The sequence below is a fragment of the Coregonus lavaretus genome, assembly GCF_964263955.1.
Source record: "Coregonus lavaretus genome assembly, contig: HAP1_SCAFFOLD_1688, whole genome shotgun sequence".
Taxonomy (NCBI): Eukaryota; Metazoa; Chordata; class Actinopteri; order Salmoniformes; family Salmonidae; genus Coregonus; species Coregonus lavaretus.
This window is the reverse complement of record NW_028161783.1, coordinates 31354-54260: the sequence shown is the minus strand read 5'-3', so window position 1 is coordinate 54260 and position 22907 is coordinate 31354. Positions and strand designations below refer to the sequence as shown.

General features: G+C 42.6%; 1 protein-coding gene across 1 annotated transcript in view; it reads right to left on the bottom strand.

The window, feature by feature from the left end:
• The window catches only part of LOC311120079 (netrin receptor DCC-like), a gene marked incomplete at both ends in the record, with an annotated part of 83607 nt that overhangs the window by 41364 nt on the left and 19336 nt on the right, over positions 1–22907 (bottom strand). The window contains 2 exons of the mRNA XM_084194696.1: positions 11049–11187; positions 19306–19454. Of these exons, the coding sequence (XP_084050822.1) occupies positions 11049–11187; positions 19306–19454 (288 nt within the window). The remainder of the gene's footprint in view (positions 1–11048; positions 11188–19305; positions 19455–22907) is intronic.

Sequence of the window (22907 nt, the reverse complement as noted above, 5' to 3'; positions counted from 1 at the left end):
GTTTGATTGCCTTACGGAGGACATAACTGGACTGTTTGTATTCAATCATATTCCCAGTCACCTTGCAGTGGTTCGCGCTTTCAGTTTTGCACGAATGTTGCCATGTATCCACGGTTTTTGGTTTGGATAGGTTTTAATCGTCATAGTCGGAACAACATCCCCTATACACTTCCTGATGAACTCAGTCACCGTGTCAGTGTATACATCAATGCTATTCTCAGAGGCAACCTGGAACATGTCCCAGTCCGCGTGATCAAAACAGTCTTGAAGCATGGATTCCGATTGGTCAGACCAGCGTAGCATAGACCTTAGCACGGGTACTTGCTGTTTGAGTTTCTGCCCATAGGAAAGGAGGAGCAAAATGGAGTCGTGATCTGATTTGCCAAAGGGAGGTCGGGGGAGGGCCTTGTAGCCATCCCGGAAGGAAGAGTAACAATGGTCAAGAGTTTTTGTCCCGGCGCCAGAAGGAATCAGTTGGACCGGCCTTTGATTTCCATAGGCGGGCCTGTTTTTACACGGGACCCCCTATGTGTGCACACATGTTTTTAATGGTTGTAATAGTAAAGACCATAGACAGCTCGTGAGTTTCAAGTTCGCGGAAGCTTACCATTTATCCTACCATTTCTACCCATCTGTGTGCCAGTTCTGATTATTTTTATATGCACATTTTCATGGAACAGTTGACATTTTTGTTTCTCAAAATCATTGTCACATGGTAATCATAAAAATCTGAAGTAAAATGATAAAAATCTAAAAGTTAAAATTCAACTATGGCAAGAGCACTAGCCTCTGCCATATGGACACATTGATACACTGTGATCCACTGGTGGCTAAAGAAATGAGAGCGTAGAACTCAGAGATAGTCTATAGACCAACACAGCAGTAGGACTATAACTACCATAGAACTCAGAGATAGTCTATAGACCAATACAGCAGTAGGACTATAACTACCATAGAACTCAGAGATAGTCTATAGACCAATACAGCAGTAGGACTATAACTACCATAGAACTCAGAGATAGTCTATAGACCAACACAGCAGGAGGACTATAACTACCATAGAACTCAGAGATAGTCTATAGACCAATACAGCAGTAGGACTATAACTACCATAGAACTCAGAGATAGTCTATAGACCAACACAGCAGTAGGACTATAACTACCATAGAACTCAGAGATAGTCTATAGACCAATACAGCAGTAGGACTATAACTACCATAGAACTCAGAGATAGTCTAGTCTATAGACTAATACAGCAGTAGGACTATAACTACCATAGAACTCAGAGATAGTCTATAGACCAATACAGCAGTAGGACTATAACTACCATAGAACTAAGAGATAGTCTATAGACCAATACAGCAGTAGGACTATAACTACCATAGAACTCAGAGATAGCCTATAGACCAACACAGCAGTAGGACTATAACTACCATAGAACTCAGAGATAGTCTATAGACCAATACAGCAGTAGGACTATAACTACCATAGAACTCAGAGATAGTCTATAGACCAATACAGCAGTAGGACTATAACTACCATAGAACTCAGAGATAGTCTATAGACCAATACAGCAGTAGGACTATAACTTCCAGCGTCAACTAAGTAAAATACAAAGGCCTAAAGCCGACAAAATAAAAACAGTAGAAAATATCCTGATGAACATTCCAGTTCTTTCAATCTCATTAATCTCTCTACTCCGCCTGTCTGCTTCCCTTTCTATCTGTCTTGACTTGAGCTATTGCTAGTGAAGATCAACATTGTATCAAAACATTACAGGGTCCGGCCCGAAGCTGTCGCTAACGAACTTGCAACATTGTATCAACTAGCCTATTCCGGGCCCTCAGAGTTTCCTGCGCCAGTGAACTCAGGACAGACAGCTGTTTTTTAATGACTGGATATATGGGATCATCAGATCATGGTATTTTGCTCTTTTAGACCGAGGCTTGGTGATTATTGAGTCCGGTTTCAAATACTGAGGAACTATCATTCGCAATGGATGTTAAAATAACAGACTTTGTTGACTTGTGTGAGACTAAGAAAAAATGAGTGGTGTACAGTCGTGGTCAAAAGTTTTGAGAATGACACAAATATTGGTCTTCACAAAGTTTGCTGCTTTAGTGTTTTTAGATATTTTTGTCAGATGTTACTATGGTATACGGAAGTATAATTACAAGCATTCCATAAGTGTCAAAGGCTTTTATTGACAATTACATTAAGTTTATGCAAAGAGTCAATATTTGCAGTGTTGACCCTTCTTTTTCAAGACCTCTGCAATCCGCCCTGGCATGCTGTCAATTAACTTCTGGGCCACATCCTGACTGATGGCAGCCCATTCTTGCATAATCAATGCTTGGAGTTTGTCAGAATTTGTGGGTTTTTGTTTGTCCACCCGCCTCTTGAGGATTGACCACAAGTTCTCAATGGGATTAAGGTGTGGGGAGTTTCCTGGCCATGGACCCAAGATTTGATGTTTTGTTCCCCGAGCCACTTAGTTATCACTTTTGCCTTATGGCAAGGTGCTCCATCATGCTGGAAAAGGCATTGGTCGTCACCAAACTGTTCTTGGATGGTTGGGAGAAGTTGCTCTCGGAGGATGTGTTGGTACCATTCTTTACTCATGGCTATGTTCTTAGGCAAAATTGTGAGTGAGCCCACTCCCTTGGCTGAGAAGCAACCCCACACATGAATGGTCTCAGGATGCTTTACTGTTGGCATGACACAGGACTGATGGTAGCGCTCACCTCGTCTTCTCCGGACAAGGTGTTTTCCGGATGCCCCAAACAATCGGAAAGGGGATTCATCAAAGAAAATGACTTTACCCCAGTCCTCAGCAGTCCAATCTCTGTACCTTTTTCAGAATATCAGTCTGTCCCTGATGTTTTTCCTGGAGAGAAGTGGCTTCCTCGCTGCCCTTCTTGACACCAGGCCATCTTCCAAAAATCTTCGCCTCACTGTGCGTGCAGATGCACTCACACCTGCCTGCTGCCATTCCTGAGCAAGCTCTGCACTGGTGGTGCCCAGATCCCGCAGCTAAATCAACTTTAGGAGACAGTCCTGGCGCTTGCTGGACTTTCTTGGGCGCCCTGAAGCCTTCTTCACAACAATTGAAGTTCTTGATGATCCGATAAATGTTTGATTTAGGTGCAATCTTACTAGCAGCAATATCCTTGCCTGTGAAGCCCTTTTTGTGCAAAGCAATGATGACGGCACGTGTTTCCTTGCAGGTAACCATGGTTAATAGAGGAAGAACAATGATTTCAAGCACCACCCTCCTTTTAAAACTTCCAGTCTGTTATTCTAACTCAATCAGCATGACAGAGGGATCTCCAGCCTTGTCCTCGTCAACACTCTCACCTGTGTTTACGAGAGAATCACTGACATGATGTCAGCTGGTCCCTTTGTGGCAGGGCTTAAATGCAGTGGAAATGTTTTTTGGGGATTAAGTTCATTCTCATGGCAAAGAGGGACTTTGCAATTAATTGCAATTCATCTGATCACTCTTCATAACATTCTGGAGTATATGTAAATTGCCATCATAAAAACTGAGGCAGCAGACTTTGTGAAAATTAACCTTTGTGTCATTCTCAAAACTTTTGACCACGACTGTACATGGTGAGTTAAGACAATCAGAAATCAGACATTGCCAAATGGGCACTTTCCTACATATGCATGCATTCTGGAGAGAGACGCACCATACCTTCACCGCACCCCTCTCCCCATCTTCTTGATGCAACATTTTAAATTCTACTCATGACACATTATCTTCACACATATTTCAGATGCTCAGTCAGCTAGACCTATTGCCACGTGTACTACCCACATTGAGGGCTTCCCAACACACTGGTGATTTGAAACAATCCACAGCAATGTTTTTCAAAGAAGCTAATGATCTTATGTGGCTAAGTCATGCTCCCTGGTGAAGTATTTTAAATGATTTTATTTAGACAGGAGGAATTACAGTGGGGGAAAAAAGTATTTAGTCAGCCACCAATTGTGCAAGTTCTCCCACTTAAAAATATGAGAGAGGCCTGTAATTTTCATCATAGGTACACGTCAACTATGACAGACAAATTGAGATTTTTTTTCTCCAGAAAATCACATTTTAGGATTTTTAATGAATTTATTTGCACATTATGGTGGAAAATAAGTATTTGGTCACCTACAAACAAGCAAGATTTCTGGCTCTCACAGACCTGTAACTTCTTCTTTAAGAGGCTCCTCTGTCCTCCACTCGTTACCTGTATTAATGGCACCTGTTTGAACTTGTTTTCAGTATAAAATACACCTGTTCACAACCTCAAACAGTCACACTCCAAACTCCACTATGGCCAAGACCAAAGAGCTGTCAAAGGACACCAGAAACAAAATTGTAGACCTGCACCAGGCTGGGAAGACTGAATCTGCAATAGGTAAGCAGCTTGGTTTGAAGAAATCAACTGTGGGAGCAATTATTAGGAAATGGAAGACATACAAGACCACTGATAATCTCCCTCGATCTGGGGCTCCACGCAAGATCTCAAGAATGATCACAATGACGGTGAGCAAAAATCCCAGAACCACACGGGGGGACCTAGTGAATGACCTGCAGAGAGCTGGGACCAAAGTAACAAAGCCTACCATCAGTAACCCACTACGCCGCCAGGGACTCAAATCCTGCAGTGCCAGACGTGTCCCCCTGCTTAAGCCAGTACATGTCCAGGCCCATCTGAAGTTTGCTAGAGTGCATTTGGATGATGCAGAAGAGGATTGGGAGAATGTCATATGGTCAGATGAAACCAAAATATATTGGTAAAAACTCAACTCGTCGTGTTTGGAGGACAAAGAATGCTGAGTTGCATCCAAAGAACACCATACCTACTGTGAAGCATGGGGGTGGAAACATCATGCTTTGGGGCTGTTTTTCTGCAAAGGGACCAGGACGACTGATCCGTGTAAAGGAAAGAATGAATGGGGCCATGTATCGTGAGATTTTGAGTGAAAACCTCCTTCCATCAGCAAGGGCATTGAAGATGAAACGTGGCTGGGTCTTTCAGCATGACAATGATCCCAAACACACCGCCCGGGCAACGAAGGAGTGGCTTCGTAAGAAGCATTTCAAGGTCCTGGAGTGGCCTAGCCAGTCTCCAGATCTCAACCCCATAGAAAATCTTTGGAGGGAGTTGAAGGTCCGTGTTGCCCAGCGACAGCCCCAAAACATCACTGCTCTAGAGGAGATCTGCATGGAGGAATGGGCCAAAATACCAGCAACAGTGTGTGAAAACCTTGTGAAGACTTTCAGAAAACGTTTGACCTGTGTCATTGCCAACAAAGGGTATATAACAAAGTATTGAGAAACTTTTGTTATTGACCAAATACTTATTTTCCACCATAATTTGCAAATCAATTCATTAAAAATCCTACAATGTGATTTTCTGGATTTTTTTTTATCCTTTTGTCTGTCATAGTTGACGTGTACCTATGATGAAACTTACAGGCCTCACTCATCGTTTTAAGTGGGAAAACTTGCACAATTGGTGGCTGACTAAATACTTTTTTCCCCCACTGTATATAATTTTGGTGAAACATCAATTTACTTTAGGGCAATGCAGCATTCTAACAGTGCACTGTGCACCTGCCAACTTTCCTTTCCAATTCGCAAGAGGCTGACACCAGAGATCTGTATATAATGACGAGATGCTCATGTCTCCACCCTAACAATGGGAGGCTTTGTCCCAAAGGTGGGAAGGCAGGCGACAAGCTTAGGTTTGCATATTATTCCCATAGAAACGCATTGGGCTTGTACTGGACAGATTTTGGCGAGAGTGAACCCTCTCGCTTCACCTCTTTCTCTCTTCTGAATCTATATCACGGGAGAAAGCATCCTAGCGAGTGAAACAGCGGCCCTCTATTAGTACCCCATGTATCTGATGCTGTCTAGACAGAGATAGTACGACATGCCATACTCTTTATGACCAGACAGAACCAGATACATGGTCTACACATACCGAGACAGAGGGGCGCTGTTCCGCTCGCTCTGATACTTCAACTGAGATTGATGGGTCTTTCTGTTGGCGCGCGTCTCGGGTCAAATAAATGATCAATATTTCAATATTTTATTTGGACGGGCAAGGAGGTACGGTAGGGGGCGGGCCAGGCCCCTAAGGCCCTCCCATAACGCCGGCCCTGACACCACCACCTCTTCAATCCATGAGAATTACCACACAGCACAGTCATAATCCTGGGGTTAACAGCTCACTTAAATCAACAGCTTGACGTTAGACAGCTCATCACAGTTAAACAACAGGACCAATTAGAAATCAAATTCAAATTAGAAGGGTTCAGTAGTCTATCGTAGCTTCCAGTTTTAGATCCAATTAAAGGTGAGGTTCAGTAGCATAGCGTAGCTTCCAGTTTTAGATCCAATTAAAGGTGAGGTTCAGTAGCATAGCGTAGCTTCCAGTTTTAGATCCAGTTAAAGGTGAGGTTCAGTAGCCTAGCGCAGCTTCCAGTTTTAGATCCAATTAAAGGTGAGGTTCAGTAGCCTAGCGTAGCTTCCAGTTTTAGATCCAGTTAAAGGTGAGGTTCAGTAGCATAGCGTAGCTTCCAGTTTTAGATCCAGTTAAAGGTGAGGTTCAGTAGCCTAGCGCAGCTTCCAGTTTTAGATCCAATTAAAGGTGAGGTTCAGTAGCCTAGCGTAGCTTCCAGTTTTAGATCCAATTAAAGGTGAGGTTCAGTAGCATAGCGTAGCTTCCAGTTTTAGATCCAGTTAAAGGTGAGGTTCAGTAGCCTAGCGTAGCTTCCAGTTTTAGATCCAATTAAAGGTGAGGTTCAGTAGCATAGCGTAGCTTCCAGTTTTAGATCCAGTTAAAGGTGAGGCTCAGTAGCCTAGCGTAGCTTCCAGTTTTAGATCCAATTAAAGGTGGGGTTCAGTAGCCTAGCGTAGCATCCAGTTTTAGATCCAGTTAAAGCTGTGTGAAGCAAACAAGATCCTTTCTTTCATAGCCAACGACTTGTCTCCCGGGACAACCAGCAGGAGTAAAGGTAACTACTCTAACGTCTGATTCCAGTCAGTCAAAGACTCGGCTCTGATCCAAATAAGAGACAACATGAAAGCCATAACGAAAGAGGAAAATGTCAGAGAGAGAGAACGAGAGAGAGAGAGAGAGAGAGAGAGAGAGAGAGAGAGAGAGAGAGAGAGAGAGAGAGAGAGAGAGAGAACGAGAGAACGAGAGAGAGAGAGACAGAGAGAGAGAGAGAGAGAGAGAGAGACAGAGAGAACGAGAGAGAGAGAGAGGGAGAGAGAGAGCGAGAGAGAGAGAGAGAGAGAACGAGAGAGAGAGAGAGAGAGAGAACGAAGAGAACGAGAGAGAGAGACAGAGAGAGAGAGAGAGAACGAGAGAGAGAGAGAGTGAGAGGGAACGAGAGAGAGAGAATGAGAGAACGAGAAAGAGAGAGAGAGAGAGAGAACGAGGAGAGAGAGAATGAGAGAACGAGAACGAGAAAGAGAGAGAGAGAGAGAGAGAGAGAGAGAGATGAGAGAGAGAACGAGAGAGAGAGAGAGAGAGAGAGAGAGAGAGAGAGAGAGAGAGCGAGAGGAGAGAGAGAACGAGAGAGAGAGAGAGAGAGAGAACGAGAAAGAGAGAGTGAGAGAGAGAGAACGAGAGAGAGAATGAGAGAACGAGAGAGAGAGAATGAGAGAACGAGAACGAGAGAGAGAGAGAGAGAGAGAGAGAGAGAGAGAGAGAGAGAGAGAGAGAGAACGAGAGAGAGAGAGAGAGAGAGAGAGAGAGAGAGAGAGCGAGAGAGAGAGGAGAGAGAGATGAGAGAGAGAGAGAGAGAGAGAGAGAGAGAGAGAGAGAGGAAGAGAGAGAGAGAACGAGAGAGAGAGAGAGAGAGAGAGAGGAGAGAGAGAGAGAGGGGAGAGAGAGAGAGAGAGAACGAGAGAGAGAGAGAGAGAGAGAGAGAGGAGAGAGAGAGAGGTGGGAAAGGACAAGCCGAGATCAGACTAGACAACAAACCCTGAACTAATTTGAAGAGAAACTCTAACCTCTAAAGGATGAGGAGGATCTGTTTAGGTGCACAGTACACACACTGTATGATGAAACGCAACTCTGTTTGTTTGAGTAGATCTAACTGGAATCACAAAAGAGCAAGGTCTGTATCTATCAAGCATCCCAGAGTAGGTGTGCTGATCATGGAGTCATCATCAGCACTCCTACTTTCAGACGCTTGATACCTACAGCCCCTGGTCCTCTGAGAAGGGTGTATAATATTGTGTTCCCTCTCAGGTACTGGAGGAAATGTTCCTGGGGAGGCAGCCAATTGCCATTATTGTCATGCTATTTTTATGGGGGAGTACAGCCCCTCTGCAGTTAGGTAGTCTGTGTTTTGGAGGATGAAGGTTGGGGAATACGACCCCTTTCCGCAGGTAATGTAGTGCAGACTGTTACCTGGAGGATGCAGGGGAATACGACCCCTTTCTGCAGGTAATGTAGTGCAGACTGTTACCTGGAGGATGCAGGGGAATATGACCCCTTTCTGCAGGTAATGTAGTGCAGACTGTTACCCGGAGGATGCAGGGGAATACGACCCCTTTCCGCAGGTAATGTAGTGCAGACTGTTACCCGGAGGATGCAGGGGAATACGACCCCTTTCTGCAGGTAATGTAGTGCAGACTGTTACCCGGAGGATGCAGGGGAATAAGACCCCTTTCTGCAGGTAATGTAGTGCAGACTGTTACCTGGAGGATGCAGGGGAATACGACCCCTTTCTGCAGGTAATGTAGTGCAGACTGTTACCTGGAGGATGCAGGGGAATACGACCCCTTTCTGCAGGTAATGTAGTGCAGACTGTTACCCGGAGGATGCAGGGGAATACGACCCCTTTCTGCAGGTAATGTAGTGCAGACTGTTACCTGGAGGGATGCAGGGGAATACGACCCCTTTCTGCAGGTAATGTAGTGCAGACTGTTACCCCGGAGGATGCAGGGGAATACGACCCCTTTCTGCAGGTAATGTAGTGCAGACTGTTACCCGGAGGATGCAGGGGAATAAGACCCCTTTCTGCAGGTAATGTAGTGCAGACTGTTACCCGGAGGATGCAGGGGAATACGACCCCTTTCTGCAGGTAATGTAGTGCAGACTGTTACCTGGAGGATGCAGGGGAACACGACCCCTTTCTGCAGGTAATGTAGGTACTGTAGGAAATGTTCACGGGGAGGCAACCAATGGAAGGAGAGTTGTTGCCGCGGTCCCAGGGGAATGTCTTCGAGACCAATTTAATCTGCGGTTTGATGGGACTGTGAAAGCGTCCCAAATGGCACCCTATTCCCTATATAGTGCACTACTTTTTAACAAAGCACTGTGGGATCTGGTTAAATGTAGTGCACTACACAGGGAATAGGGTGACATTTGGGACATTGCTTCTGATTCGTTAAGAGCGCTGGAGCAGTGCTATGTAATCAGACCGTTCCAACGCGGTGCCATGTGGGCTGTCAGAGTTGAGTGACACCGCCAGAAAATGATTAACGAGAAAATAAAGTGTTGCAAATGCATACACTGGATGCATACACTAGATGCGTCCCAAATGCCCCCCCTCCCCCCCCACTCCCTATGGGCCATAAGGGTCCTGGTCAAAAGTAGTGCACTATATAGGGAATAGGGTGCCATTTGGGATACAAACATTGACAGCTGACACGCAAGCAATTCATGTGTGTCAAATGCAATGAGACATTTAGTAATAGAGGAAGAACTATTTCATTAATTCTTGATTAAGTTTCATTAATTATGTAGCTGTTTATCCCACTGCAATCAGAAGTGAAAGGTATGAAAGAGACAGTATGACTTTCAGTAAACACACAGTAAATCAATTCCCAGCAGGGGTAGGTTCATTTGGCACCAAAAGGAAGAAAACAGACTGAAACAGTGAGGGAATAACTGGACTCAATAAGCGAAACGTTTCGCTATCGTAGAATATTTTTTTTTTTTTATGTTTTCCGTTGAGTATCCTAATGAACTTGACGTAGTTTTAGCCCTCTTGGCTTTGTAAGAATGAGAGGTCAGAGACGGGCAGTATTTCTGTTACATGTGTTTGAAATACGTATTTTTATTACGTCTGAGTATTTTGTCATTTGAATTACACTGTACTGAACTACACTACAATGTATTTTGTATTTTCAAAATACAAAAATACTTTTCTATAAATGTTTTGTTTTATAGCGGTACACATTTTGTATCTCCCCTTTTACCCTGCGTTGGTATCAGAAGTCTGAGAGCACTGTGGTGAGATAAAAGCGTCTGCTAAATGAACTAAATACAAATGTATATGTAAAAATTAACAATTGCAAAGCATGCCGAGTATTATTCTAATGAGCTCTGCCCCCGAAACAATACCCAGTGTGCTTTGCAGTTTATTTTAGTATGTTCATTTTCACATATACATTTACATTTTGGTCATTTGGCAGACGCGCTGATCCTGAGTGACTTGCTCAACTAAGGTAGTTAAACGACAACATTATCTCAGTCAGAGCAACTAAAACGTTTTTGTGACCTTACTGACAATGTTGTTGGTGTTCAGGCTGGCTACTTGAACATTTATTTTAGTTTATTTAAATACAAAATACATGTATTTTAATTAAATACATTACAAAATACAAGTATTTTGTAGTTTATTTTGATACATTGATCTTTACAGTACTTTGTATCTGTATTTTGTCATTTTTGCCCGTACCTGATTATAGTTCAATCAATTAACCAATAAGAGTGGGTGTTACACACAGTGAACCAATAAGAGTGGGTGTTACACACAGTGAACCAATAAGAGTGGGTGTTACACACAGTGAACCAATAAGAGAGAGTGTTACACACAGTGAACCAATAAGAGTGGGTGTTACACACAGTGAACCAATAAGCAGTGAACCAATAAGAGTGGGTGTTACACACAGTGAACCAATAAGAGTGGGTGTTACACACAGTGAACCAATAAGAGTGGGTGTTACACACAGTGAACCAATAAGAGTGGGTGTTACACACAGTGAACCAATGAGAGAGAGTGTAGTTCTGACATACCATCAGACAGCGTGGTGACGCTCCTGTCCTCTGTGGTGACCCCAGGGCCATAACGGTTCAACGCCAAGACTCGTAAGGAGTACTCGGTGAACTTCTTCAGCCCCTCCATCTTATAACTCTGCCCGTTCACCTCCACACTCTGAAACAGAGAGAGAGAGAGTTATTTTCCTTATTCAACCAGGTAAGTAATTGAGACCACATTTGACCTGACCACATCTAGTGTCAGAAAACACATAGTCTACAGTGCATTCGGAATGTATTCAGACCCCTTGACTTTTTCCACATTTTGTTACATTACAGCATTATTCTAAAATTGATTAAATTGTTTCCCCCCCCACCCCCCCAATCAAGCTACACACAATACCCCATAATGACAAAGCAAAAACAGGTTTTTAGAAATGTTCGCACATTTATAAAAATCAGAAAACAGAAATATTACATTTACATAAGTATTCAGACCCTTTACTCAGTACTTTGTTGAAGCACCTTTTGCAGCGATTACAGCCTCGAGTCTTCTTGGGTATGACGCTACAAGCTTGGCACACCTTTATTTGGGGAGTTTCTCCCATTCTTCTCTGCAGATCCTCTCAAGCTCTGCCAGGTGGGATGGGGAGCGTCGCTGCACAGCTATTTTCAGGTCTTTCCAGAGATGTTCGATCGGGTTCAAGTCCGGGATCTGACTGGGCCACTCAAGGACATTCAGAGACTTGTCCCCGAAGCCACTCCTGTGTTGTCTTGGCTGTGTGCTTAGGGTCGTTGTCCTGCTGGAAGGTGAACCTTCGCCCCCAGTCTGAGGTCCTGAGAGCTCTGGAGCAGGTTTTCATCAAGGATCTCTCTGTGCTCTGTTCATCTTTCCCTCAAACCTGACTAGTCTCCCAGTCCCTGCTGCTGAAAAACATCCCCACAGCATGATGCTGCCACCTCCATGCTTCACTGTAGGGATGGTGCCAGGTTTCCTCTAGATGTGACACTTGGCATTCAGGCCAAAGAGTTTAATCTTGGTTTCATCAGACCAGAGAATCTTGTTTCTCATGGTCTGACTGTTACAGGAGTGGGTCGCAGTTCCGGAGCGACCCACTAGGTGTCATCCTCCGACAACCATAGGCACCGCCTCACTCACAGTCGGGACTAATTCTCTGCCTATTGGTGTCATCTGTGTCTATCTGATTCACCTGTGTATTTATGCCCTCACTTCCCTGTGTTCCCTTGCTCAGTTTTATCTGCTAGTTCCTTGATGTCAAGCAGTACGTATCAGTGTCGGATCACGTGACGGAGTTACAGGTACTCGAGAAGTGTTCTCCCTGTGTCATTGGGTTTTTCCAGTCAGAGTTAGTATTTCGTATTGTTTGCTGTCAGCCTGTTTTTTGGAGACCTATGTGCTCCTCATTTGTTTTCATGTATAGTCTGTTGTTTTGTATCCTGGCTTTTGGACCACCAGTAAAGATCCTTGTTTCACCATCCCTGCCTACTGCCTGCTGTCTCTCCTGCACCGTACTTGGGTAACACCTCACACCAACCCTTACATCTGACAGTCCATTAGGTGTCTTTTGGCAAACTCTAAGGGGGCTGTCATGTGCCTTTTACTGAGGAGTGGCTTCCGTCTGGTCAATCTTCCATAAAGGCCTAATTGGTGGAGTGCTGCAGAGATGGTTGTCCTTTTGGAAGGTTCTCCCATCTCCACAGAGGAACCCGATTGCTCAGTTTGGCTAGGCGGCCAGCTCTAGGAAGAGTCTTGGTGGTTCCAAACTTCTTCCATTTAAGAATGATGGAGGCTACTGTGTTCTTGGGGATCTTCAATGCTGAATACATTTTTTGGTGCCCTTCCCCAGATCTGTGCCTCGACACAATCCTGTCTCGGAGCTCTACCGACAATTCCTTCGACCTCATGGCTTGGTTTTTGCTCTGACCTGCACTGTCAACTGTGGGACCTTATATAGACAGGTGTGTACCTTTTCCAAATCATGTCCAACCAATTTAATTTACCACAGGTGGACTCCAATCAAGTTGTAGAAACATCTCAAGGATGATCAATGGAAACAGGATGCACCTGAGCTCAATTTCAAGTCTCATAGCAAAGGGTCTGAATACTTATGTAAATAAGGTATTTCTGTTTATTATTTGTAATACATTTGCTAAAATTTCTAAAAAGCTGCTTTGGCTTTGTCATTATGGGGTATTGTATGTAGATTGATGATGATTTTTATTTATTTAATCCATTTTAGAATAAGGCTGTAACGTAACAAAATGTGGGAAAAGGGAAGGGGTCTGAATACTTTCCGAATGCACTGTATATCAAGTAGCACATGTTATAAGTGTTGACTGTATATCAAGTAGCATAAGTGTTCATTCATGACAGAAGATGACTCATTTAGCACACAGCGCTCCAACGAAAAACACCAAATAATGCATGCAGAGCAGAATTAGGCCGATACCCGCTAATGATCAAAATCCATAAAAGTGCCGTTAAATTCTATAACCACTTAAAAGGAAGCGATTCCCAAACCTTCCATAACAAAGCCATCACATACAGAGAGATGAACTTGGAGAAGAGCCCCCTAAGCAAGCTGGTCCTGGGACTCTGTTCACAAACACAAACAGACCCCACAGAGCCCCAGGACAACAACACAATTAGACCCAACCAAATCATGAGAAAGCAAAAAGAGAATTACATGACACATTGGAAAGAATTAACAAAAAACAGAGCAAACTAGAATGCTATTTGGCTCTAAACAGAGAGTACACAGTGGCAGAATACCTGACCACCATGACTGACCCAAACTTAAGGAAAGCTTTGACTATGTACAGACTCAGTGTGCATAGCATTGCTATTGAGAAAGGCCGCCGTAGGCGACCTGGCTCTCAAGAGAAGACAGGCTATGTGCACACTGCCCACAAAATGAGCTGCACTTCCCAACCTCCTGCCAAATGTATGATCAAATTAGAGACACATACTTTTCTCAGATTACACAGACCCAAATGATTTCCAAAACAATCCCAATTTTGATAAACTCCCATATCTATTGGGTGAAATACCACAGTGTGCCATCCTAGCAGCAAGATGAGAGAGAGAGAGAGAGAGAGAGAGAGAGAGAGAGAGAGAGAGAGAGACAGAGAGGGAGAGGGAGAGGGAGAGAGAGAGAGAGAGAGAGAGAGAGAGAGAGAGAGAGAGAAAAATAAACACACTGTCTCTGTTGCTCTTCTCTACATAACCCTGAGAGTTTCTACACTGCAAGTGTAGTGCGTGTGTGTGTGTGTTCGCATAGCGTGTAGTCCCTTCCAGGAAGACATGAAATAGATATACAGCTTAACAAACAGAGTATGATAAACATCTTTCATTTGCTGTTGACACAACAGAAGTGGAGCAATGTGGTTAGCTGTACGTCAACCTCTAAGCAGCTGTTCAAATATAGCTCTTTGTTTTCCTCTACGGTTGAAGTCGGAAGTTTACATACACTTAGGTTGGAGTCATTAAAACATGTTTTTCAACGACTCTACAAATTTCTTGTTAACAAACTATAGTTTTGGCAAGTCGGTTAGGACATCTACTTTGTGCATGACACAAGTAATTTTTCCAACAATTGTTTACAGACAGATTATTTCACTTATAATTCACTGTATCACAATTCCAGTGGGTCAGAAGTTTACATACACTAAGTTGACTGTGCCTTTAAACAGCTTGGAAAAGTCCAGAAAATGATGTCATGGCTTTAGAAGCTTCTGATAGGCTAATTGACATCATTTGAGTCAATTGGCGGTGTACCTGTGGATGTACTTCAAGGCCTACCTTCAAACTCAGTGCCTCTTTGCTTGACATCATGGGAAAATCAAAAGAAATCGGCCAAGACCTCAGAAAACAAATTGTAGACCTCCACAAGTCTGGTTCATCCTTGGGAGCAATTTCCAAATGCCTGAAGGTACCACGTTCATCTGTACAAACAATAGTACGCAAGTATAAACACCATGGGACCATGCAGCCGTCATACCGCTCAGGAAGGAGACGCGTTCTGTCTCCTAGAGATTAACGTACTTTGGTGCGAAAAGTGCAAATCAATCCCAGAACAACAGCAAAAGACCTTGTGAAGATGCTGGAGGAAACAGGTACTAAAGTATCTATATCCACAGTAAAACGAGTCCTATATCGACATTACCTGAAAGGCCGCTCAGCAAGGAAGAAGCCACTGCTCCAAAACCGCCATAAAAAAGCCAGACTATGGTTTGCAACTACACATGGGGACAAAAATCATACTTTTTTGAGAAATGTCCTCTGGTCTGATGAAACAAAAATAGAACTATTTGGCCATAATGACCATTGTTATGTTTGGAGGGAAAAGGGGGACGCTTGCAAGCCGAAGAACACCATCCCAACCGTGAAGCACGGGGGTGGCAGCATCATGCTGTGGGGGTGCTTTGTTGCAGGAGGGACTGGTGCACTTCACAAAATAGATGGCATCATGAGGAAGGTAAATTATGTGGATATATTGAAGCAACATCTCAAGACATCAGTCAGGAAGTTAAAGCTTGGTCGCAAATGGACAATGACCCCAAGCATACTTCCAACGTTGTGGCAAAATGGCTTAAGGTCAACAAAGTCAAGGTATTGGAGTGACCATCACAAAGCCCTGACCTCAATCCTATAGAAAATGTCTGGGCAGAACTGAAAAAGCTTGTACGAGCAAGGAGGCCTACAAACCTGACTCAGTTACACCAGCTGTGTCAGGAGGAATGGGCCAAAATTCACCCAACTTATTGTGGGAAGCTTGTGGAAGGCTACCCGAAACGTTTGACCCAAGTTAAACAATTTAAAGGCAATGCTACCAAATACTAATTGAGTGTATGTAAACTTCTGACCCACTGGGAATGTGATGAAAGAAATAAAAGCTGAAATAAATCATTCTCTCTACTATTATTCTGACATTTCACATTCTTAAAATAAAGTGGTGATCCTAACTGACCTTAGAAATGGTATTTTTACTAGGATTAAATGTCAGGAATTGTAAAAAACTGAGTTTAAATGTATTTGGCTAAGGTGTATGTAAACTTCCGATTTCAACTGTACAGTGGTGTGAAAAAGTGTTTGCCCCCTTCCTAATTTATTTTTTGTTTGCATGCTTGTCACACTTAAATGTTTCAGATCATCAAACAAATTTAAATATTAGTCAAAGATAACACAAGTAAACACAAAATGCAGTTTTGAAATGAAGGTTGTTATTATTAAGGGAAAACAAAATCCAAACCCACATGGCCCTGTGTGGAAAAGTGATTGCCCCCTACAACCTAATAACTGGTTGGGCCACCCTTAGCAGCAACAACTGCAATCAAGTGTTTGCGATAACTTGCAATGAGTCTTTTACAGAGCTGTGGAGGAATTTTGGCCCACTCATCTTTGCAGAATTGTTGTAATTCAGCCATATTGGAGGGTTTTCGAGCAGGAACTGCCTTTTTAAGGTCATGCCACAGCATCTCAATAGGATTCAGGTCAGGACTTTGACTAGGCCACTCCAAAGTCTTCATTTTGTTTTTCTTCAGCCATTCAAAGGTGGACTTGCTGGTGTGTTTTGGATCATTGTCCTGCTGCAGAACCCAAGTTTGCTTCAGCTTGAGGTCACGAACAAGTGGCCGGACATTCTCCTTCAGGATTTTTTGGTAGACAGCAGAATTCATGGTTCCATTTATCACAGCAAGTCTTCCAGGTCCTGAAGCAGCAAAACAGGCCCAGACCATCACACTACCACCACCATATTTTACTGTTGGTATGATGTTCTTTTTCTGAAATGAGGTGTTACTTTTACGCCAGATGTAATGGGAGACACACCTTCCAAAAAGTTCAACTTTTGTTTCGACAGTCCACAGAGTATTTTCCCCAAAGGTCTTGGGGATCATCAAGATGTTTTCTGGCAAAAATGAAACGAGCCTTAATGTTATTTTTGCTCAGCAGTGGTTTTCGTCTTGGAACTCTGCCATGCAGGCCATTTTTGCCCAGTCCCTTTCTTATGGTGGAGTCATGAACACTGACGTTAACTGAGGCAAGTGAGGCCTGCAGCTCTTTGAATGTTGTTGTGGCGTCTTTTGTGACCTCTTGGATGAGTCGTCGCTGCGCTCTTGGGGTAATTTTGGTCGGCCGGCCACTCCTGGGAAGGTTCACCACTGTTCCATGTTTTCGCCATTTGTGGATAATGGCTCTCACTGTGGTTCGCTGGAGTCCCAAAGCTTTAGAAATGGCTTTATAACCTTTTCCAGACTGATGGATCTCAATTACTTTCTTTCTCATTTGTTCCTGAATTCCTTTGGATCTCGGCATGTCGTTTAGCTTTTGAGGATCTTTTGGTCTACTTCACTTTGTCAGACAGGTCCTATTTAAGTGATTCCTTTATTAAGAACAGGTGTGGCAGTAATCAGGCCTGGGCGTGGCTAGAGGAATTGAACTCAGGTGTGATAAACCACAGTTGAGTTGTGTTATAACAGGGGGGACAAACACTTTTTCACACAGGGCCGTGTGGGTTTGGATTTTGTTTTCCCTTAATAATAACAACCTTCATTTCAAAACTGCATTTTGTGTTTACTTGCGTTATCTTTGACTAATATTTAAATTTGTTTGATGATCTGAAACATTTAAGTGTAACAAACATGCAAACAAATAACAAATCAGGAAGGGGGCGAACACTTTTCCACACCACTGTATATTCTGGCTGACTTTGAAATGTGTACTTTGTTGGAGAGTGTGTTTTCTTATCATAAGCCATTTACATGATGAAGTGAGGAAACGAGAGGGAAATTAATTGATGTGTCAAAATGGAAGAGAGAGGTATAATACCATCAATGGATAGATCACAGAACACTCCACAGGGGTGTTATACAACTGGATCACATTTCAACTTTTTTATCAGCTTCAAACTGAGATTACTTTAAAGAGCCGTCAAATAATAAGGAAATAACCAAAATGCCAAAAGCATGAAAGAATTGTGACAGTTAAAAAAAAAAAAAATCGTATGATCGTGATGGTCAGTGGCTTCTCTACTCAATTTATGATGATGATGCTTATCCCAAAAATGTTCAGAAGAGTCCAATGTCCATTCTGTAATCAGTACATCAAACATCACATCTATGTGTGTGTCATCAGCACACAGGACATGTTCATCTATTTGGGTGGACTTCAAACAACTCACAGGCAACACACAACATACCAATTTCATCTAATCTCTCTCTCTTCTCTATCACCGTTTATTTAAACGAAGAACAAAGTAAAAAAAAAAAAAAAAAAAAATGTTATTTTTTTACCACTTATTGAGCTTTAATTCAAGCTGCTAATGACTTCACTGCTTTCAGAGAACTAATGTGACCCAGAGCTATAGACTGTTTATTAATATGACTCTATATATGGATATAGACTGTTTATTAATATGACTCTATATATGGATATAGACTGTTTATTAATATGACTCTATATATGGATATATACTGTTTATTAATATGACTCTATATATGGATATAGACTGTTTATTAATATGACTCTATATATGGATATAGACTGTTTATTAATATGACTCTATATATGGATATAGACTGTTTATTAATATGACTCTATATATGGCTCTGGACTGTTTATTTATATGATTATATATATGGATATAGACTGTTTATTAATATGACTCTATATATGGATATAGACTGTTTATTAATATGACTCTATATATGGCTCTGGACTGTTTATTAATATGACTCTATATATGGATATAGACTGTTTATTAATATGACTCTATATATGGCTCTGGACTGTTTATTAATATGACTCTATATATGGATATATACTGTTTATTAATATGACTCTATATATGGATATAGACTGTTTATTAATATGACTCTATATATGGCTCTGGACTGTTTATTAATATGACTCTATATATGGATATAGACTGTTTATTAATATCACTCTATATATGGCTCTGGACTGTTTATTTATATGATTATATATATGATATAGACTGTTTATTAATATGACTCTATATATGGATATAGACTGTTTATTAATATGACTCTATATATGGCTCTGGACTGTTTATTTATATGATTATATATATGGCTCTGGACTGTTTATTTATATGATTATATATATGGCTCTGGACTGTTTATTTATATGATTATATATATGGCTCTGGACTGTTTATTTATATGATTCTATATATGGCTCTTCCATCTGTGGATCCGCCGTGTCAGGTGGGCTGATTGGGCTGATGTTGATTGGACCATGACAGCCATGTACCTGTTCCTTCCCAGAGGGTGTCTCGGTCCAGAGCAGTCGGTACCCCAGCAGGGGACCATTGGCGTAGGATGGGACGTCCCACGAGGCCTGGATGGAGGTGGGAGAGATGGACTCTACCCGGAGGTTCTCCACCGGCCCAGGGACCTGCACTGCTGCGACAGGAACACACAGAGAAACAGACATCAGGCACACACACACATCACAGATCTGTTTATTTTTGACTAATTTAATTTAAATCAATGGCAGTAAGGTACTTAAAGGTCCAATGCAGTTGTTTTTATCTCAATATCAAATCATTTCTGGGTAACAATTATGTACCTTACTGTGATTGTTTTCAATTAAAATGGTAAAAAAATAAAATAAAAATAGCTTCTGAACAAAGAGCAATAATTTTTTAGGACTTTCTGGTAGTGGTCTGAGTGGGGAGGGGGAGGGAAAAACTGAAAATTAGCTATTATTGGCAGAGAGGTTTCAAACTCTCTTCCTTATTGGTAAATTAAGTCATTTACTGCATGGTGATGTCACCATGGAAGGCCAAAACTCCATCCCACCAAAACAGTCAGTCTTCAGCTCTTACACTAAAAAGGGCATTATCATCATTTTCACAATTTCACAGTATTATTCCAACCTCATAGTGTGGAAATATATGTAAAACACAGGAAAATCACGTTTTTGACTGCACTGGGCCTTTAATTGTTACCCAGAAATGATTTGATATTGAGATAAAAAAAACAGCTGCATTGTACCTTTAAAGGTGTTATTTTAAGTGCCATATTAAAAGGTTAATATTAAAGCAGAATTAGAAGGTGAGCTGCAGACGTTTGAATGGTATATGTTCCTCCTCCACAAGGTCTAATAGAACAATGTCATCTGGCAGGCTGGACGGATGAGGCCCCAGTGAGAGGAGAGCTAAGGAATGATTAGGGGAGATTTGAATCAGCTTCCACTGGCTGTAATACCACCGTGTATACTGCTGCTTCAGACCAGGCAAGGAAATAAGCTGCTTCAGCCTGGAGAGAAAGAATCTGCTTCAGCCCGGAGAGAAAGAAGCTGCTTCAGACCGGAGAGAAAGAATCTGCTTCAGCCCAGAGAGAAAGAATCTGCTTCAGACTGGAGAGAAAGAAGCTGCTTCAGCCCGGAGAGAAAGAAGCTGCTTCAGCCCGGAGAGAAAGAATCTGCTTCAGCCTGGAGAGAAAGAAGCTGTTTCAGCCCAGAGAGAAAGAATCTGCTTCAGCCTGGAGAGAAAGAATCTGCTTCAGCCTGGAGAGAAAGAATCTGCTTCAGCCCAGAGAGAAAGAATCTGCTTCAGACCGGAGAGAAAGAATCTGCTTCAGACCAGAGAGAAATAATCTGCTTCAGCCTGGAGAGAAAGAAAAAGCAAGTGACAAAGAAAGAGAGTGAAAGAATGAAAGTAGACTTGATGTGCCCTAAACCCTAAATCCACTGTCAACCCCCCCTTTAATTTGGTAGGGTTTTATTCATCTCCTTATAGAGAGCAATCTGCAGCTGATCTCTGCTCAGAATCATGGAGTAAAGATGGAGATTGTGTTGTCAGAGTGTACTGGTGCATCAGGATGTTTGTGTAGATGTGTGTGTGTGTGTGTAGATGTATGTGTGTGTGTGTGTAGATGGGTGTGTGTGTAGATGTGTGTGTGCGTGTGTAGGTGTGTGTAGATGTGTGTGTGTGTAGATGTGTGTGTGTGTAGATGTGTGTGTGTAGATGGGTGTGTGTGTGTGTAGATGTGTGTGTGTGTAGGTGTGTGTGTGTGTGTGTGTAGATGTGTGTGTATATGTGTGTGTGTGTGTAGATGTGTGTGTAGATGTGTGAGTGTAGATGTGTGTGTGTGTAGATGTATGTGTGTGTAGATGTGTGTGTGTGTGTGTGTGTGTGTGTGTAGATGTATGTGTGTGTAGATGTGTGTGTGTGTGTGTGTGTGTGTGTGTGTGTGTGTGTGTGTGTGTGTGTAGATGTGTGTGTGTATATGTGTGTGTGTGTGTGTGTGTAGATGTGTGTGTGTAGATGTGTGTGTGTAGATGTGTGTGTGTAGATGTTTGTGTGTGTGTGTGTGTGTGTAGATGTGTGTGTGTGTGTGTGTAGATGTGTGTGTGTGTGTGTGTGTGTGTGTGTGTGTGTGTGTGTGTGTGTGTGTGTGTGTGTGTGTGTGTGTGTGTGTGTGTGTAGATGTGTGTGTGTGTAGATGTGTGTGTGTGTAGATGTGTGTGTGTGTAGATGTGTGTGTAGATGTGTGTGTAGATGTGTGTGTGTGTAGATGTGTGTGTGTGTGTAGATGTGTGTGTAGATGTGTGTGTGTGTAGATGTGTGTGTAGATGTGTGTGTGTGTAGATGTGTGTGTGTGTGTAGATGTGTGTGTAGATGTGTGTGTGTGTAGATGTGTGTGTGTAGATGTGTGTGTGTAGATGTGTGTGTGTGTAGATGTTTTTTTTTTTTTTTTTTTGTGTAGATGTGTGTGTGTAGATGTGTGTGTGTGTGTAGATGTGTGCGTGTGTGTAGATGTGTGTGTAGATGTGTGTGTGTGTAGATGTGTGTGTGTAGATGTGTGTGTGTAGATGTGTGTGTGTGTAGATGTGTGTGTGTGTGTAGATGTGTGTGTAGATGTGTGTGTGTGTAGATGTGTGTGTGTAGATGTGTGTGTGTAGATGTGTGTGTGTGTGTGTAGATGTGTGTGTGTGTAGATGTGTGTGTGTGTGTAGATGTGTGTGTGTGTGTAGATGTGTGTGTGCGTATCTGTGAGTCTACTGGTGCACTAGTGTGTGACTGTATTTAGATACAGGGCAGCAGATGAGGAATGTGTTGTTACTGTGTTCTCCCTTCCACCATGCAGGTCTAGACCGGGGATCATCAACTAGTTTCAGCCGCGGGACAATTTTTTTCTTGAGCAGATGGTCAGGGGGACGGAACATAATTACAAATAATTTGTAGACTGCAAATTGACCGCAAGAAGCCCAAACAGATATCATGTTTGACCCATGTTTGGTCACGTTATGCACGGCACTGTATATCCACCATGCACGTTTTTACAGCCCGGTACAGGGTTACGTTCAGACGACTCCCCTGAAGCTTTTGAGCATCGTAGAGCGAAACAACCTAACACTTGTTTGTGAGTCTCTCCTTTCCATATCGATGACATGTTAGTTTATAGCTCCAACGGTTCGGTCTGGACAGTTGGTTTTGTGAGAAGACCTCTTCCAAATTAGAACGTCCGTGACAGGGAGTTCAGAGGACTGCCGTGAAGCTTGTGGGTGTCATAGAGCAAAACGACCGAAAATGCCGTGATGGAATAGGCGCAAACTTGAGCTGCAGAGAAACTGTACAGATTACTAGGAAGCTACTCTCCTGCATTAGAACACCAGTTCATTACTAGGAAGCTACTCTCCTGCATTAGAACACCAGTTCATTACTAGGAAGCTACTCTCCTGCATTAGAACACCAGTTCATTACTAGGAAGCTACTCTCCTGCATTATAACACCCAGTTCATTACTAGGAAGCTACTCTCCTGCATTAGAACACCAGTTCATTACTAGGAAGCTACTCTCCTGCATTAGAACACCAGTTCATTACTAGGAAGCTACTCTCCTGCAT